Raw genomic sequence first — 20041 nt, 5'->3', positions numbered from 1 at the left:
CTCAGCTCATTTGGTTTGCTTCAGTGTGTGGCCACCTGCAGCTCGTCTTTCCTTCTTAACCCCCATCGCGTCTTTCCTCTTACTCCCTATGTTTCAGCCACAGTGACTTTGTCATTTCCTCAACGCGCCATGTGCTTTGTCACTTGAGGATGGCGTTAAGACAGGCAGACGGAAGGAGAAGAAAGTCTACACGTGTATTTACGCTATTGCTTTTCTCCTACCTTCTTGGAAATGGCTGGTGTTAATCTTGTTTTACAGGGATTTTGACCGTTTATGACCCTGTGCGATTCAGAATTCCATTGAACAACATCTTCAGATGCAATAGTTTATCGACTTTAGAAAAGGATGATGTTGTCCAGTACTATTGGGATGTTCACGTACAAGCTTTTGTCCAGAATGGGACAGTGAGCACAAAAGGTGAGTACTTAAAGTATGGATACTTGGGTCCTAATTTAAGGTTGGAGTATACCAGCTGGCTTTAACTGAACTTGTTATCTGAAAGCATTTTTTAATTTTTTTAATTTTTTAAACATTTATTCATTTTTGAGAGACAGAGTGTGAAGGGGGGAGGGGCAGAGAGAGAGGGAGACACAGAATCGGAAGCAGGCTCCAGGCTCTGAGCTGTCAGCACAGAGCCCGACGCGGGGCTTGAACTCACGGACTGTGAGATCATGTCCTGAGCCAAGGTCGGACGCTTAACTGACTGAGCCACCCAGGCACCCCATGAAAGCATTTCTGTCCTGAGATTTGTTCATGGTTTACGGTGGACTGTAAAGTTTTTGTAAAGAGTGACAATTCGTACTCTTGTGGAACTTGCGATTTTTTAAAGTTTACTTATTTATTTTGAGGTGGGAGGAGAGAGAGAATCCCAAGCAAGTTCCATACTGTCAGCATGGAGCCCAATGTGGGACTCGAACTCACGAACCGTGAGATCATAACCGAGCTGAAACCAAGAGCCAGATGCTTAACCAACTGAGCTACCCAGGCACCCCGGAACTTGGAATTTTAAGTTGATGACGTACCTGTTATAGGATGGTTTTTGAAAAATGTTTCACCTATAATGTTTTCAGCTGATCAAACCTAATCTTTGTTTGAACAAATCCTCAAATAGCTTGATCATCAGCTCTTTAGCTTTTGATGATCTAAGACCACAGCTTAGGTTGTGATCTTAGATGATCACAGGATGATCTTAGGATGATCTTAGACCAACCAGAGGTTGGGTCCTACTCAGTTAATAATAGCAATGGTACTTGTCTCCTGGCTACCATGGGGCTGCAGTTGAACATTACTTACGAGAAGGTTAGTTGTCTATTTTTCTTGGTACGTTCTTCTCATATTTCCTTTCAAATACGGTATATCCTACGTCTGGCCCAAGAGTCCTATTACTAGACTGATTCTGTTTTAATATATGTACTGCCGAAGCGAGCACCAGACCGATTCTGGTTTTCGTTTTAAACTTTATTTGTTTTGAGACAGAGAGGGGGTGAGAGTGCGAAGAGGGGAGGGGCAGAGAGAGAGAGGGAGAGAGAGAGAATCCTAAGCAGGCTCCGCGTTGTCACAGCTTGTGTTCGAAGCTTGAATTTTATAAACTGCTTTTGTAACTTATATATGACTTTATGGAAATGTCGTAATTTCTCATTCACGAGCTCTGGAAAACTACCAACACTGCCTAAGGGGAGTTTAAAATGTGTCTGATTTGCTGTAGGGGTGCTACCAAAAAATGGGTTTACCATTTGAACCCTTTAATGATCTCTAAACTTTTTTTCTGGTAAACACTCTCCTTCCTTATAGTGGCTGTGTGCGGGGAAGAAGAGGGTGGGCCTAGGTAGGAGTGGAATGTTTTCAAACTTAAATCTCTTCATGTGTCTGGGTGGGTCAGTCGGTTAAGCGTCCGACTCTTGGTTTTGGCTCAGGTCATGGTCTCACGGTTTCGTGAGTTTGAGCCCCGAGTCGGGCTCTGGGCTGGCATCAGGGAGCCTGCTTGGGATTTTCTCTCTCTCCCTCTCTTTCTCTGCCCCTCCCCTGCTCGAGCTGTCTCTGTCTCTCTCAACATAAATAAGTAAAACGATTTTAAAAAAGCTTAAATCTCTCATCTTCACATCAGAGGCAGGTGAAGTTCTTTGGGAATAAAGGGACTTAAGGGTCTACAAATGGGAGTGTGTGGCCACGTTTAAGTAGATATGGCGTTTGTATGTGTCTGGTGTGTCATAACCCTTAGAGACGGTGTGCATCTGAAGCAGCAGTTGGGGAACCTCTGTAGTATCAAGGTGGCCCCTGCCCCTAATGTAACCTTTAGACTTCTGTTGTGAGAGATATTTTGTTCTTTCCTGGCCTTATGAATTGAGGAAAAGTCCCCTTTAGTTTATTTTGTCCTTTGTTTCTTTTAGAATTTCTGTGTGAAAAAGATCGAACTTCAACCACTGTGGCGCCCATCACTCCCACCACCATACCGGCTCCTACCACAACGCCCATTCCAAAGGAAAAACCAGAGGTTGGGTCCTACTCGGTTAATAATAGCAATGGTACTTGTCTCCTGGCTACCATGGGGCTGCAGCTGAACATTACTTACGAGAAGGTTAGTTGTCTATTTTTCTTGGTACGTTCTTCTCGTATTCCCTTTCAAATACGGTATGTCCTACGTCTGGCCCAAGAGTCCTGTTACTAGACTGATTCTGTCTTAATATACGTACTGCCGAAGCGAGCACTAGACCGATTCTGGTTTTCGTTTTAAACTTTATTTATTTGTTTTGAGACAGAGAGGGGGTGAGAGTGCGAAGAGGGGAGGGGCAGAGAGAGAGAGGGAGAGAGAGAGAATCCTAAGCAGGCTCCGCGTTGTCAGCACAGAGCCCATTGCAGGGCTCGATCTCACAAACTGTGAGATCATGACCTGAGCTGAAATCAAGAGTCTTACTGAGCCACCCGGGCGCCGCTAGACCGATTCTGTTTTAAACAGAGATTTGATGTTGGCTTGTTGAGGTTTGATTAGTTTGGAGTTACACAAAGAGTTAATGTCACTGTCAAGGCCTTGTCTTGGCCAGCAGGAAACCTAGCTGTATCCAGGACTCCTTGGGGTTTGGATTGTATTTACCATCAGCAGATCGGAGTACAAATAGTTGATCTTTATTTCAGTCCGTTTAAAATATGAATCCTTCGCATTTGTATCTGAAGCGCAGTGTAGGTTGATGATGCCAGGAACGGCGCAGCTGTGTCTCCAGCTCTTTGATGACTCAGGTCGGAGAGATGCACTCCTCTAGCTGCAGTGCTCCGCCGAGGCTACAGAGGGCGTGCCGGCGCCCAAGCCCATTCCCGGAGTCTGGCGACTTAAACAAGCTAGACAGATGGCCCTTGTGCTCCATAAAAATGTGTCTTGTCATTTGGCTCATTGCTGAGGAAGCTTCCCTCTTGTTTTTCTCTCTTTTTTTTCCTTAAAGTTGTCTGAGTCCTAGCTTGAGAGCCCGTGCCAACTTTGTTTGAAAGTAAGACACCATGAACCTAGGTATCCAGACAAAAGGAATTTCTGTTCTCCACCGACGTGGCGGATTAGAGTATAAGGTTTTGCCGTGGACTCGTATGGTTAATGTGTACTTTTCTCCCTCTCCTTCCACGACAGGTTGCTTCGATTATTAACATCAACCCCAACACAACCGACTTCACCGGTAACTGCCATCCTCAGAGCGCTCTGCTTAGGCTGAACAGCAGCAACATCAAATTTCTTGACTTTGTCTTTGCCGTGGTGAGTAACAGACTTCTCTAAGATTAGGTTCGTTTTGGGGCGCCTGGGTGGCTCAGTCGGTTAAGCATCCGACTTCGGCTCAGGTCACGATCTCGCGGTCCGCGAGTTCGAGCCCCGCGTCGGGCTCTGGGCTGATGGCTCAGAGCCTGGAGCCTGCTTCCGATTCTGTGTCTCCCTCTCTCTCTGCCCCTCCCCCGTTCATGTCTGTCTCTCTCTGTCTCAAAAATAAATAAACGTTAAAAAAAAAATTAAAAAAAAAAAAGATTAGGTTCGTTTTCTTAGGAACACATCTGAAAGTCTAAACAGCTGTGTGTTTGGTGGGGGGTTGGCTATTTAGCTGTGTTTTCCATTTCAGCACTACTTAATTATAAAGTGTAGTCCATTGATCAGCTTTCATCCCTGAGAGTCACCTCAGTGGTCCGTGGGCAGGACTCTTGTATTAATGTTCACCAAAAGTGACCGTTCTGCCGTCACACAGACTTTAGGATAGAAGCGAGAATTAACCCACCTCCCCCCCGGAAACTCTGTAATCCATCTCATATAGATATACTTAATCATAAAGTATGTGTGAATTTATATGTCATGTATTTTATAAAAGATAAAAAGTAGTTTCCATAATATTTTTCTCTATTACTGGTTAGAAAATTCGTGTTTGCTATAATATCTTAGTGCTTTTTGGAGGCTCTACTGTTTGTCACAGTACCAGCATTGATAATAGTTAACATTTATTGAGTACTTGCCATGTGCAAGGCTCTGGCTTAAGTACTTAACACACATAAATTCATTAAATCAAGATAGTTTATAATGGCAGTGTTCGGGATTTTGTTCATGCTCAAATCCAGGGCTGAGCCCTGGGAACCTTCTGCGGAGCCTGCTTAAAATTCTCTCCCTCCCTCTCTCTCTTCCCTTCCCCCCACCAAATAACTAAACTTAAAGTGGGATGAGTGATAGACCAGAAGAAAATACAAAGCCTGTGGGAGTATAGAGGAGGCAGTGGTTCATTTTGGGTGGAGGAGAGTCAAGGTTTCATGGAAGAGATGACATTTGAGCTGGACCTTCAAGGATGGGTTAGATTTATACATATGGAGCTAAGGGGAGTAAGTGGAAAAGTACAGGTACTTTCTGGGTAAAGGAACACAGTCAAGACCAGCTAGGAGAATGAGGCATGTGGCATGTTTAACGAAAGATGGGTATGGAAAAGTAGTTGGGACAAACTGTGAGGAGCCTTGAATGCCAAGCTGAGATGTAGCCTAAGTCAAGGAGAGAGATAGCCTCTTTTATGCTTCCTCCTGACATTTCTCTGCGTCTCTCCCTTCCATTTTCCTTCCCCATCTGTCACCTTCCTTCCTGGCCCTGATTCCAGCTTGCATGACCTCTTACCTGGATTGTTGAAACAGCCTCCTAACTAGTCCTTCCTCTTCCTCTCCTCCCTCAGTGTTCTTCTGCATCAGTGTAACCTTCCTGCAGCACAGCTCTTCCCCAGAAACCTGCAGTGGTTCTGTTTTACCAACAAGATAACCTCTAAATTCCGCGGCCGTGTATTTCCAGTGTCTCCCCCGGCACCCCCCGCCCACACCATGCAACGTAACTTGCATGTCCGGCTTTGTTTCCTTCTCTCCCTTCTCATGAATCCCACACTCCCCTCACCCTGTGCCCTGTGCACTTTCAGTGAGGTAGGAGAGCATAGTAGTAATCAGTACATAGGCTCTGCAGCCAGGCTTCCTGGGTTCAAACCCCACCTCACTGACTACCAACCATATAGCCTTGGGGAAAATCACTTTAACATCTCCCTACTTCGATCACCCCATCCCAGACCGGGGCATTATAATTATTCGATGTGAAGTTTTAAGAACATTGCTTGGTACTGAGTACGTTTCAAATGCTAGCGTACTTGTGACGATGCTTATTTTCTGGTTACCTTAGCTCATGCTGTTGCCTTCTCGAATACCCTTTCCTGCTTGTTTCCTGATTGAGTCCTACTTAGTTCAAATGGCCTATCCCTAAGCTTGTATCACTTTGCTTCTTTCCTACTTGGATGTCATCTGTCTCCTTTTAATTTTTATAACTTGTCACTGTCTTTTTTTTTTTTTTTTTGCAATATGGTTATTTCTTTATGTATTTATCTTATCTTTCCTGGCAGATTGCAAACATGGTGGGGGTGGGATCTGAGTCTGGTTCACGTGGCCGGCTCCCTGGAGCACTTAGATAATGTTGCCTTGTACATGCTAAGCACTAAAATAATTAGAATGACTGGCTGATCAGATGAGTGCTTCACAAAGATAATAGCAGTGAAGGAAAGATCCCAGCTGGAGAGGCTGAAAAGGCGGGGAGGGAGCCCAGTTAAGAAGAGACTGTCGAGATCCAGGCTAGAGGAGGCGAGGGCTCAGCAAGTGACACGAGGAATAAAATGAGGGGCTGAACTGTTGAGTGTCGAAGAGCCATGTGACTACACCTTTGGTTCAAAAATGGGAACAAAATGCAGAGGAAAAAAGATTCTGTCACGTTTTACTTCGTTGCAGTTTATTCTCTTGGCCCGGGGTCTAATCTGTGGCTTTATTTTCTGGATAATAGTATTAGATTGCTTTTTGTCTGTAGATATTAACTGTACCTGTAGACAGTTGCGATGTGTTGATTAACTCGAAGCTCTTTTCCTAACAGAAAAATGAAAACCGATTCTATCTGAAGGAAGTGAATATCAGCATGTATTTAGTAAATGGCTCTGGTAAGCAAAGCATTGGCCTCGGGGAGAAGAGTGGGCTGGGTTTCACTGAAGAAATAGAAACCATAGCTGTCTTGTTACCAAATAGTACCTTATTTAATGCAACAGAAGACTCTGTGTGGAAATTGTACCTCGACCACACATGAAAATCAGTAACTTAAGTCTCCCTTATTTTCGAAGTGTGGTGGCTAATAGTCAAGGATGTGACTGATTTTTTTGACCATAGAAACCTCTATAGAAAGATAGGAAACCTAGTGGCCATAAGAATGGCTTTTTGTGGGTAGACCCTGTACCCCAAGCTTCCATACTTCCCTGGAAAATTCTGAGGACTGTCCCATTTCTTAGGTCGACAGGATGAGATGTTACTAACAGGGGCGCCCGGCTGGCTCAGACGGTAGAGCATACGACTCTTGATTTCAGGGTCGTGAGTTCGTGCCACACATTGGGCATAGAGCCTACTTTAAAAAGAAGTTACTAACATGTCTGTTTTCCTTAAAGTTTTCAGCATCGCAAATAACAATCTGAGCTACTGGGATGCGCCCCTGGGAAGTTCTTATATGTGCAACAAAGAGCAGACTGTTTCAGTGTCTGGAGCATTTCAGATAAATACCTTTGATCTAAGGGTTCAGCCTTTCAACGTGATGGAAGGAAAGTATTCTACAGGTAAGAGTTGAGCAAGTTCTGTTGATAATTTATGTTCTCATGTTGACTGATAGGTGGCTTTTCCTTTGGCTCATGGGCATCGAAGCATTGAAATACAGAAATATGAGTTCACCTCTTGTGACTCTGTTGGAGAGTTCGCATAGCCTTGAGCAAGTTGTGTGAACTGTATTTGGCTCATCGGTTTGCTCAAACTAGATTTTTTTGCGTGGATCTGAGAACCGTTTGCACCCAAGTTCTTAAGGCTAAAAACTGATGGAAGCTTTCAATGAGCTTAAGTGAGCTTAAGGTATAGACACTCCTAGGTTTTAGTTTGTGAGAAGGATGGCAGCTTTGAGCATCTTGGATCTGTTTTTGGGGGGCCATCTTCTCATCGGAAATGTTTTCATACGCGAATAAAAGCAGTTGGGTCTTATTTTGTTAAGACAAAAGATTATGATTAGCAAAGCCTCAAATACCACGAGCAGTGTTTTGGTCAGCCAGAATGATTTGGAGAGTTTTTAAAAGCATGTGCCAGTGTGAATGAGGTTTTTTTGGAAGATCAACTCAGGGCTAATGGTGGTATTTATCAGATTTTTTAATGAAACCTTTGTGGAGGGCTCAGTTCAGTGTGTTGATATGAATATGAAAGATGCATTTGGCATTACAAGATTAACATTTGCACACAGGGGAAAAAAAAGTACATAAAATTCCTTAATTGACTTGTCCTTTTAGACTGATTACCTAAAATTGGGGGTTTGTGGATCACAGCTCTGCTGAGCAGAGCCATTCAAACCGTCTGCATCCTTTTTAACAATTAATTCTCTGGTTTAGAAGGAAATGTGGAAGCTGTGTTTAAAAGCAAATGTGCCATGTGCCCCTGAACCGCTTTTGCAGTGGTGCTGAATCCCCCTGCCTGACCTGGTTAGGCTAGGGTAAGTGGGGGGCCTTTATCCCACCATTCTCATGACCGGAGAGGTCAGTCACACTTAGAAATTGTTTTGAAGCCTTCCTTTTCCCTCATCAGTTTTGCTTATGTACTACGATTATTTTGATCCTTTCATAGTTTTATTTTTGAGTCTTTATCTAGCTTCCCTACATTGTTACCCTAATTTTAGGCCCAGATTTGTGTTTAGAATTGAAAATCATTTTCAGTGTGATAGTAGCTCGGGTCTGCTTAGCTAGTCAGCTGTAATAGAGATAGAGATGGGCTGCGTTCCTTCTCGGATCTGAAACTTTGGTTTTTTTGTATGTAGAGTTAAAAATGGTACCCAAAGGAATATACAGCATTTAATCCTGGTAATGGATGTGTAATATACTCATGGAGCTAGGTTCTTGACCATGGGTACCCATAAATATGATATACTTGACTGTAGAGGAGGAGGAAATAGACTTGCAGTAAGGTAAAAGAGTGTTGATTGGATTCTACTGGATGGGACTACTCTCCAGAAATAGACAAGCTAGCCCGTGTGGGCTGCCAGCCCTGGGCAGGTTGATAAATGCAGTAAACACACACAAATTAGTAAGAGGTCCCAGTTTCTTGACTTCTGTAGCCATTAAAATCATACACTCTAGGTCAGGGATCTGCAAAGTGTATTTGTAAGGCACAGACAGTAAGTGTTTTTAAGTTTGGAGGCCATATGGGCTCTGTCACAACTATTCAGTTCTGTTGTAGCATGAAAACAGCCACAGGCAATAAACAAATGAGTGTGGCTGGGTTCCAATAGAACTTTATTTATGGATACTGAAATCTGAATTTCATATAATTCTCATGTGTCACAAAATTTCTTCTTCCTCTTTTTTTTTTTAAATCATTTAAAAATGTCGAAAAGCCATATTTAGCTCTTGGGTCAGATTTGGCCTCCAGGCTATAGTTTGCTCTCTGCTCTAAAGGATTCCAGAGCCAGCACGGTTCTAATCCCATGATTAAACTTTTCTGATCTGTGCTCAATTTCCCAAAAGACTCTACCACTAAGAGGCTAATCTGGCCATGTAGAAATGAGCTGGATTAACTCTCTTCATTTCTGGTAAAGTAACATTCCTCTATTTTGGAAAGGACTTGAAATATGAAACACGTACATGTATGTATGTGCTTACTCAGAGATATAAAGGAGTACAGTATATATGTATTCATATACGTGAATACCTATATTCATACACACACGAAAGAAAAGACCAGTAAGTTTTAGGATTTTAATTCTAGAGCAATCCATAATTTTCTGTAGCTTTATCATTACAATATACTTGTCTTAGTTACTTAACGTTGATTTCGTAAGAGCGTTTCTGACTTTTGAATCAACATCTTTTACTTTTGGACATTCATTTTTGATTATACTCATTATTTGTCACACACTTTTTCTCACCTACAGCCCAGGAGTGTTCGCTGGATGATGACACCATTCTAATACCAATTATAGTTGGTGCTGGTCTTTCAGGCTTGATTATCGTTATAGTGATTGCTTACCTAATTGGCAGAAGAAAAAGCTATGCCGGATATCAGACTCTGTAATACTGATCCATATGTGATCTCTGTTACAAAATAACAAAGCAAGTACAAGTTCCAACATGCAATACTGTTCAGTTTGAGGTATATTTTAGTTGCAGTTCTGATCTTAGAATGGGTGGTGTGGGGGATTTCGAACTTAAATAAATAGAACCCCCCCCTCAAAACTATAAACTACACATTAATCACATGATTTTGGGTCTTTCCCCCCACCCAGCCAAGGAATTTAAAACTTATTTCCACGGCAAAAAAGCATGTGTGAAATCACCTGGGTTATTGGTTCTACTCTATTGTCTTGAATTAGTATTTCTGCATATTTGCTGTAGGTATTCTGGTGAGCAATCTACAGTTCAGGAAACAGATTTCAAAAAGAGATTTTTTTTTTCCTACATGGATTCAAAATTGACACAGTGCATCCTACAGTGGATTTGTACTTGCTCCTTTTGCATTTTTTTGTGATTTTGTTTGCAGGTTAACTTAGCTACCTTGGCATTGCTGCATATTTGACCTATGAGAGATATGCCAATAGATTTGAACAGGGTCTGGTATTATGTTCTTAGCGTTGAATGCTTTTCTAATGCCTTTTGAATACATTTGTATTTAATGTGGCTGTAATGACAAAAGATACAAAAGCTGTATAAATTTTGGAATAGGTGTTAATCTTGTTTAATCCTTTTTTTTTTTTTTAAAGAAAAAAGTGGATTTCTTTCAATCTTTTAATGGCAAGACACAAGACTATTCCAACTGGGCATTTCAATCCATTTTCTAGGTGCTTTAGAGATAATTGCTAGGCAGTGCCAGTTTGGGGCGTTAGACCTTTGTACCTGTAAATTGGCCTCTACACGCAGTGCAGAAATCAATGTGGTTTCTCTTTAGCCTTGCAGTATGCTTCTCGGTGGTAGTATGCTCTTTCTTTTCTTGTGTTTTTTTTCTCTTCTCCTTTCCTTTCCTTCTCTTTTTCTTAAAGAAGAAATGCCAGGATGTCCTAGAACCCAGACAAAGAAGTGCACTTACACTTAGAAAGTAACTCGCACCTAACCTAAAAGTCTTGGTCTTCTCTTAGTCCATTAAAAAGTTCTGCCTTCTTCCAGCTTGCATCGATTGCTACAGCATTTACTAATTTGACTTTCACATTTAAATGGTTCTGTGCTAATCAAAACTTAACGTTATTATTGTTCATTATGGTGGAATCATTACTAATTCATGTACTTTGTGTTCAGTTTTGTGCCCTGGAGAGATGCACCAATTGTCCACTTATCATGCACTGCCTAATGTTTATATGAGAAAGCAAAACATTTCAGCTTGATAGTTAACACATCAGGTAGTTTTCACTGCTCTAGGAGACCTTTTTTTTGGTATTGGAATGGCTGAGCAAATATTTAAAAGTTTTTAGTATGCAGCCATATATGGGAGGGAGGTTCCTGTGATTTTGGAGTGGGAGATTATGTGCCCCCACATTCACTAGAAAATGGGATACGTGGGTTCCAAACTATGACTGATGTTAAATTACTTTGGTAGTCTGGCTATATACACCACACACACACACACACACACACACACACACACAGGCAATTGCATGTTAGCATGTGTATGTCTATAGGTATCTTTCGAGTTATGCTGGAGTGGCAAATACTTTCTCCCACTTAGATTTGCTCTCTGCTTAGAGTAGCCTGAAACTCTTACTGGCTCAGAATCAGATTCTTGGCCAGCCCCTCCCTTAAAGCTACATTGAGCTGCATTGCCAGCTTAAGGCACTTTTTAAAGACTAAATATAAATCTGATTTTTAAAAGTTATTTTTTACTTTTAAATAGTGTTCTAGTGTAGGATTGTTAACCTTATATGAATAGATAATGCTTGTAAGAAAATGGGCGTTAGATATTTCTCATGAGTCAAAATAAAGCAGCTTTTTATTTGAAAATAAAAACGGAAGCACAAGTGGGTGGCGCTTGCTTAATGCTGTTGATGTTTCTAAAAGTTTTTACATTTAGATTATATACCTAATTCATATTAAAATACCTCTAATTAGCACTGTTTTGTAGAAAATCTGACTTCATTGAATATTTTTGTATTTTACATGGGCCAGTTTATATCCTCTTACTTACACTATTACTTCCTATAGCCACATGTTCTTTGTACCTTTTGTAGTTTTGTTCTTTGTACTGGGTTTACACCTTGCTGGTCTCACATGCTATTTGGTTCTAGGTGTTTCTCATGTTTTAGCATTTGTATAAAGAAACTGGTCCATGTAAATACTTCTCATGTTTTTTTCTCATATGTTTAAACCACTAGTTGATGTATGGTGTTTAGATATTTGCCTGTCCAATTTGCTCAACATACTGCTTCTAAAACAAACAATAAAGATTCTTTTATTTCTTAAGGAAATTTGCTCACATTTTTTCCCATTGGTTAAAGTAAAACTTTTGTATACTTTATGATGACGATTTCTTCCAAAAGGGAAAACTTTAGAAAAGCTTAGAAGTGGAACTAAGTTATTTCCAAAATATTCTGTGTATTACCATCTGGAAGAGTGGTTCTGTGCATTGGTCTGTACTGATGCTGGGCTGGCTACAGATTAAGAATCACCTGGGAAGCTTGTTAGAAAAATTCACATGCCAGCCTCAATTCCTAGAAGATTTCACTTAGCATATCTGGGTGTGCGTGTGTGTGCATGTGTGTGTGCGCGTGTATGTGTGTGTAAGCGCTCCAGTAAGATCTGGCATGTAGCCAATTAGAGAACCAGTGATCTGGAATATTTATTTCATAGGAAGACCTTTAGAGTATCTCCCTGTTCACTTTTCTTTTTTCCTTTATTTATTTTTATTAAAAAGATTTTTAATGTTCATTTTCGGGAGAGACAGAGAGGGGCAGAGAGAGAGGGAGACCCAGAATCCGAAGCAGGCTTCAGGCTCTGAGCAGTCAGCACAGAGCCCGATGTGGGGCTCAAACTCATGAACTGTGAAATCATGACCTGAGCCGAAGTCGGATGCTTAACCGGCTGAGCCACCCAGGTGCCCCTCTTTGTTCACTTTTCTCAACTCTCTAAGTTGAGGCTGATATTTAATATCTATAGATAGTAGCTGTACATTGCAGCCATACAAACCCAGCTCTTGATCTGAACCAAAATAAGATTGGGTGCAATCACTCTCTCAGATCACCCTAAAATACTTGAATCGTCCAATTTTCACCTAGCTTCCCAGTCACCTAGTACACACAAAAACTTGGCAACCTGGCGTTGCCAACCTAACTTTCCTCTGGATTGCCCACTTCAGCCATGTGACTGCCAGTTAATTGTCACAACTTCCAGCTACTAGCTGCCATGTGACTTTGGCCAAGCTGCTTAACTTCTGGGGTCTCCATTTCTTCATCTGGGGGCTGAGGGCTTTAAAATCCTGTTACTCTTGATTTCTTTGAGTGATAGTTTCCATTTCAGTGAAAATTTTGAGTATTTTTAGAACAAATCTGAAAAGAAGCTACTAGATATAATCAAGAGCATACTTTATATACAGCGTAAAATATACCATCTGAAGCTTCTTGCACTTTTCGGGAGGAATTCTTGTAAGACTCAGATATTTTTTAAGATTTTAGCATTTCATCTTTGTTTCTTTAAGTAGATAATGTTAAATTATCTTGGGCTCCTCTTGCTCCCACCCATCTCTTTTATTCTGGTAACTAGCTTTCTGCATCAATAATTACCATATCTTGTTTTTGAAAACTAGCATAGACATGTTTGGGTAATACTGAGTAGCTTCAAGTATCTTCAGGTTCATGTGATACACTTCAAACAGTTTGTAGAACTAAAAGGTATATAATTAGGTGTCACATAAGACTATGATTCTTAGGGCACCTGGGTGGCTCTGTCAGTTAGGCCTCCGACTTCGGCTCAGGTCATGATGTCACGGTTCCTTTGGTGAGTTCAAGCCCTGCATCGGGCTCTCTGCAGATAGTGTGGGGGCCCCTTCAGATCCACTATCCCCCTCTTTCCCTGCCCCTTCCCTGCTTGTGCACCTGTGCACTCTCTCTCAAAAATAAACATTAAAAATTTCTTTAAAAAATATGATTCTTAATGCTGATTCTTCCAAAGAGAAATTTTGAGGCAGTTGGTTTTTAAGATGAGTTTGTTTTATATTTTGTCACAAATGTATATCTCCGCTTTCCGACTGAAAACTGTTCACTGAAAATAGTTTTTGAAAAATTTCTGAGCTAACAGAAAATTGAGGATTAATAGAATTTTTAATCTATATGAAACTTTTCATTGAAATTTCAGCGGCCGTGAAACCTTTTTATCTTTAAAAATCTTCAGTGCTTCAGTAATTAATTATTGAACTCTTCCACAAATACACTCTTTGTTTCTCCAGAAATATTTTCAGTATGGGTCTCAAGTCTACATTTTGCAAATATATCAGGTCAAAATGACCTGAGAGATTTTCTTTCCTTCAGGATGTGATCCTGTTAAAATTACTGTTTTCCAAAATTTCTTTCCATCACCTAAAGAATTTTTAAAGGCTGAATTCGTAAAATCAATAGTTATTATAAATTAATACTTCACATACTAATTGAGAGCATTTTAAGTAAGTGACAGCATCAAGAAAGGTCTTTGTATTAGTGGAATTGCCTTTTTGATCTACTCTGGGAATATTTGTCTTACATGAAAGCCTTATTGGCAGTATTTATGAAAGTCGTTTCAGTACTAGGTCAAATACCCAATTTGGGAAAGAGAGGACTATGAATCCATTGCCAGAATAAGAAATTAATCTGCTAATGAATTTTTTAAAAACCAAGTTATATTACATCCAAGGCATAATACTTTATGGTTCATGTCACCTCATAGTTTATATGCTGGGTGGTAATTTGGGAAATTGAAGGGGAGGAGTCAGCTCACCGGGTGCTCCTGCCCATATACTCACAAGTCACATCTGGCAATCTCCGCTATCTGGATCTCTAACAGAACCAAGAAGCAAGTAAAAAAGATCATTGAGCTGGCAGCCAAAGCCGATATCATAAAGTCCATAAACTCCAGGATTGCATCCTGTTCCCAGTTATTGCCCCAGAGGCTAGCAAAAGCCTGGCCCATTTCTTAAATGTAGGCACAATCAGAATTGCCTTGTAGCCTGTCCATTCTTATTTCGACACAGTTCTAACGAGCTTAAGTATCTGATTTCTCAAACCCTGGTAGATTGCAAGCTAGGGCAGTAAGAGGCAAGGAAATGGAAAGTAGAAGTGATGGTTCAACATCCCAGCTGCCTTCCTCTGCAGGTGTACCTCCATCTGTACCATTGCTTCCTCCTCTCCACTCTCGGTCGCTTTTCTTTTCCTGCTCGGTGCTTCCAGGATCACATTTCACCTGCCTCCTAGGCGACTTTGTACCATTGTCTTCAGTCAATTGTTTGTTTTGTTGTTGTTTGTTTGTTTTAACTTTTTTTAAAAAATTTTTTTAATGTTTATTTATTTTTGAGAGAGAGACAGAGCATGAAAGGGGGAGGGGCAGAGAGAGAAGGAGGCACAGAATCGGAAGCAGGCTCCAGGCTCTGAGCCGTCAGCACAGAGCCCGACGCGGGGCTCAAACTCACAGGCCGCGAGATCGTGACCTGAGCTGAAGTCGGACGCTTAACCGACTGAGCCACCCAGGCGCCCCTGTTTTAACTTTTTTTAATGTTTATTTATTCTTGAGGGAGAATGAGAGAGACAGAGTGTGAGTGGGGGAGGGGCAGAGAGCGAGGGAGACACGGAATCCGCAGCAGGCTCCAGGCTCCGAGCTGTCGGCACAGAGCCCGACGCGGGGCTCAAACCCACGAACCGTGAGATCATGACCTGAGCTGAAGTTGGACGCTTAACCCACTGGACCACCTAGGCGCCCCGTCTTCAGTCAATTGTTAATGGCTCTTTCCCTTGGTCTACAGACTGTATTTAAGTCTCTTCCACCCTAAAGCTAGCCTTTGTTCTTCTAACTACCTACTTCCTTGTCCTCTCTTCTAAACTTGTCAGAACGACTACTGAACGGTTCCCCATCCCAAGTCGTTGATCTCCCAACCGATCACTTTCCTTTTGCTCCTAAACCTATAGCAATTGGACTCACAGCCAACACCTTCCATATTGCTAGAGATCCAGTAGGTTCTCTAATATTTTTCACTATTCTTCCATGCTGATTGAAGCTGTTTCCTTCCTTGGCTTCTGTGGCACCACTTTCTACATGCCTTTTCTATTTCTTTTCCTTGCTCCTTTATTCCTCAAATATTAGTGTTCCCAAGGGTTTTGTCTCTGGTCCTTTTTAAATTCTGTTTGCCCTTGCTGAGACATGAATGTGTCCCTGGTTTTTATTGTCACTTAGGTTCATCAACCACTCGGTTGGGACACAGGCAGGCATCTTAAACCCAGAAGATCCAAAACTGACCATCTCCCTCTTCCACATATTTCTCTCCACCCTGCCCACACTCACAAAAATAAAATAGATAAATTAAAAAAACCCAGCCCACACACATAAAAATAACTACAAACAAATCTGAATGCACAGATTCTCCCTCCTGTATTCCCTATCATGATGAACGGCACCAGTATCTACATAATCACTCAAGTGTGGAATTGAAAGCCATTTTATTACCTCCTACCACACCCCCAATATCTGTGTGGTCAATTCTGCCTTCTCATTGGATCGCTAGTCTGTCCCTTTCTGTATCTGTGCTTCGTTAACCCGGTTCGGGACCATATTATTGGTCTTCTGGCCTCTAGCAATAGAGACGCCTCCTCACTTCCAGTCCTGCAGCTGCCGTAACTTCCAAAACAATATCCTGGTTAAAATCTTACTACGCTGTTTTTTTCCCCCATCAGTATGAGGCCAGGCTACCTAGAGCATAGAATGCCTTTGTGAGCTGGTCCTGGAGTCCTTTTTCTGCTGCTTTTCCAGCCAAGAGTACCTCTTGATCCATCCTAGCTATGCCAACCTGCTTGCATTTCCCCTGAAATGCCATGTTTTCTTGCCCTCCATATTTTGGTATGTGCTGTTTCATATACTTGGAATGCCCTTCCCGCATTATCTGCATGGTTAATTTCTACTCATAAATTTTTTTTGGAGAGGGAGGAGAGGGGCAGAGGGAGAAGCAGGGGGAGAATCCCCAGTAGGCTCTGTGCTCTCAGCACAGAGCCCAACACGGGGCTCGATCTCACGAAGCACAAGATCATGACCTGAGCTAAGAGTCTGATGCTCAGCTGACTGAGCCACGCAGGCGCCCCGGTTCCTGCTCATTCCTCAGTCACCAGTGTCACCCCTTTCAAAGTATGCCTTGTGTAACAAGGCCGAGTTGAGTGTGCCTCTGAAACACTTCCATGGCCCTTTGTGGGCTGCCGCCCCATCACAGCACATTTTGAGATCCTAACCCCTGCTTTTCTTGTCTGACTCACACCAGAGGCAGGCAGCTATGCTATCAGGGTCAGCTTCTCCTTTCTGCTCAATGACCTCAGGTTGCTACGTGTTGAGTTCATATGTCTGCTTTGTATGGCTGTTCAGTTGGCTCTTTGCATTAATGCTTCACAATCTGCAGTGTTCTGGGCACTCTGCTGCTTCTACATTATAACAGTTGGCCTCTGAAAGCTCACAGCCTGGTCATCAAGGAAAGATTCATTCTGTGTATCATTATCTTCCGTTTAAGAAACCTGGGAAGTGTATGTGATCAGTTTATGTACCTTTCATCCAAAATGACTGCATTTGCAGGGGGGCGGGGGAGGTCCTTAACAGTGTACGATTTGGTTATTTGGAAAATCGCTTTGGTGGAACATCTCATTTGCCGATAAGGAGTGCCAGTGACTTGTTCCCTTGGCGTCAGAGACAAATACGCGTGTCAGGAAGTGCTGTCATTTTAACCTAACATTTGTAGATTTGAAATTTTGTCACTGTTTCTGTTCTCAATTGTCCTTTCTCCATGTCTAGCTCAAGACTGCAGTGCAGATGACGACAACTTCCTTGTGCCCATAGCGGTGGGAGCAGCATTGGCAGGAGTACTTATTCTAGTGTTGCTGGCTTACTTTATTGGTCTCAAGCGCCATCACGCTGGATATGAGCAATTCTAGAACCTGTAGTTTGATTGATTATATAAAAATACATGCACATAAGATTTTTTTGCCTTTCAATTTTGAAACACATTGCTCTCTTAAGACTGATGTGTTGAAACTTTTGAAATCAGTCCCAGCATTTAGAGATAAGTCTTTATGAATAAAAACTATTCTCTTTTATCAGCTTAAAATTAAATACTGTATTTACTGGTCCTGAAGACAAGCTGGTTAAAAACATTGGTGTGTGGTGTGTTAAGGTCTACCCTTTTAGAGGCCTTGGCCAAATTTTGATCCTAACCTCAGATGCCTTAAACTTATTAACCTGGCCATTATAAGAATAAAATATGTAGCTGTCTCTTAATGGAATTAATAAATCCTGTTTCACTACCAGTGTTCTGTTTTAATATTAGAACTATCCTGATTTAAACTCATCACAGTACTTTTGCATATAGCTCATTCAATAAATATCGATGTGACATAAATGCCCATCAAATATGCTCAAACTTGGTTTTTAGTCGAATGTCCTCAGGACCATCAACATTTTTTAGGTTATGTGACTTGCTGTTTTCTTTGAGTTTGATTTAAGGATGAAGCCAGGATCTCAGGCTTGTGACTTTTCCCTGAGTGAAAAACAGACCCAAGAGACCACAACAGAACTTTAAACTGGCTTCAGAATTAAAGTTAAAAAAAAAAACTGCTTCTTTTTCTGCAACATAGACTGAAAAGATTCAAGCGTATTTAACCACTTGCCTTGTTTTTCCTTGTGTTTTTCTTTTCTTTGGATGCCTGATTAGCATTGAAAGATAGAAATATTCTATGAACTAATTAGGACAGATTGTGTTGTGTTTCTCTACCTCATCTTGTTGATCTCTAGAGCATTAAAATCTATTTAGTGTTGTCATCAGACTGGTACTTATAAAATGTAAGCTAACAGCAATCTCAGAAGGGAGGCACTGAAGCATAGCAACTAGGCTCTTGCTTCTTCGAGAAGGCCCCCGTGGGGCAGAGCATAGATAGGCGGGTAGAGAGAAGCTGTTGCCATTAAAATGAGCTAGATAATCAGCCCCTATTGAAGCATACTGCTCATTATAAGTACAGCGTGCATATTGAATGTATAGACAAATGAGAAGGAAGTTTAACCAATGGACGGGAGAAGACATTCACACTGAAGTGATTATTTTATTAATTCATTCTGTGTATATATTGGCTTGTTCAGAATTTCTGTAACTCGCTGATGACAGTATCTTCGTACCCAGCCATCTGTGTCTGAAGGCTTTCAGTGAAATATAGTAAATCCTTCCAATAAAAGCTATGGTCATTACTGAAATTCATGTACTCAGTACCTTTAGCAACTGGTTTCTGTTTTGTTTTGTGTGTGTTTTTTTTTTTAATTAATGACAAAAACACAAGAGGAATAAAAGGTAAAATTAGAGGAAAAAGTGCAAGGTATTACTCAACCATATATCACACCAAATATGTCATGTTAATCGCATTAGGTTTATACTGGAAAGGACCCTAAAGACTATTTACTCTAACCCTATGATTTTATTTTATTTTATTTCTTAAATTTTTTAATGTTTATTTTTGAGAGAGAGAGAGAGAGAGAGAGAGAGAGCATGAGTGGGGGAGGGGCAGAGAGTGAGGGAGACACAGAATCTGAAGCAGGCCCCAGGCTCTGAGCTGTCAGCACAGAGCCTGACACGGGGCTTGAACCACAAACCACAAGAGCATGACCTGAGCTGAAGTCCCAGGCTCCCCTCTAACCCTATAATTTTAAAGTTTTGTGGGTTTTTTTTTTTTTTTGAGAGCAAGAGAGAGCATGAGCAGGGGAGGGGCAGGGGCAGAGTGAGGGAGAGAGAGAATCCCAAGCAGGCTCCATGCTGTAGTGCAGAACCCGATTTGGGGCTTGAACCATGAGATCATGACCTGAGCGGAAACCAGGAGTTGGACGCTAACCAACTGAGCCACCCAGGCGCCCCACCCTATAATTTTACAGAAAAGAGGGTGACTTCATTGAGGTTAAACCATTATTATTAGCATTTTGATCAAAATTGTCCCAAGGAAATCTAGTCACTCAATAGTAAAACTAGTTTAAACATAAAATTGTGACATTAGAATGGGGCACTTTGAGCTTCTCTACTAACTACTTTCAATAAATAACACATGATACCAACTTTAAGTACTTTTTGAAGGCACTGAATATTGGCTTTTCCAATAAAAATATAGTGAACACTCTTATTTTGATCCCTACTTGCTGCTTCAAAACCTAAACCTTGGATGGGATCATAAACATGGGAGGAAAAGAGAAGGGAATGAATACTTGTTGACCATCTGATGTGTGTCAGATGCTTTAGAAATCCAATTGTATTTAATCCTCAAATACCTTAAAATACAGGTATTATTATC

The 20041-nt window shown here is 41.4% G+C and overlaps 1 protein-coding gene across 1 annotated transcript in view; it reads left to right on the top strand.

Annotated features, from left to right (window-relative positions):
• LAMP2 (lysosomal associated membrane protein 2) overlaps positions 1–18942 on the top strand; it is a 36557-nt gene extending 17615 nt beyond the window's left edge. Inside the window, 6 exon segments of the mRNA XM_049644784.1 lie at positions 259–417; positions 2388–2575; positions 3611–3733; positions 6392–6455; positions 6951–7115; positions 17514–18942. Coding sequence (XP_049500741.1) covers positions 259–417; positions 2388–2575; positions 3611–3733; positions 6392–6455; positions 6951–7115; positions 17514–17653 — 839 coding nt within the window. The 3' untranslated portion in view covers positions 17654–18942.
• Positions 18943–20041: the final 1099 nt, after the last annotated feature.

The sequence above is a fragment of the Panthera uncia genome, chromosome X (assembly GCF_023721935.1).
Source record: "Panthera uncia isolate 11264 chromosome X, Puncia_PCG_1.0, whole genome shotgun sequence".
In the NCBI taxonomy this organism is placed as follows: domain Eukaryota; kingdom Metazoa; phylum Chordata; class Mammalia; order Carnivora; family Felidae; genus Panthera; species Panthera uncia.
The sequence above is the reverse complement of the archived record's forward strand: the minus strand, read 5'-3'. Positions and strand labels throughout refer to the sequence as shown.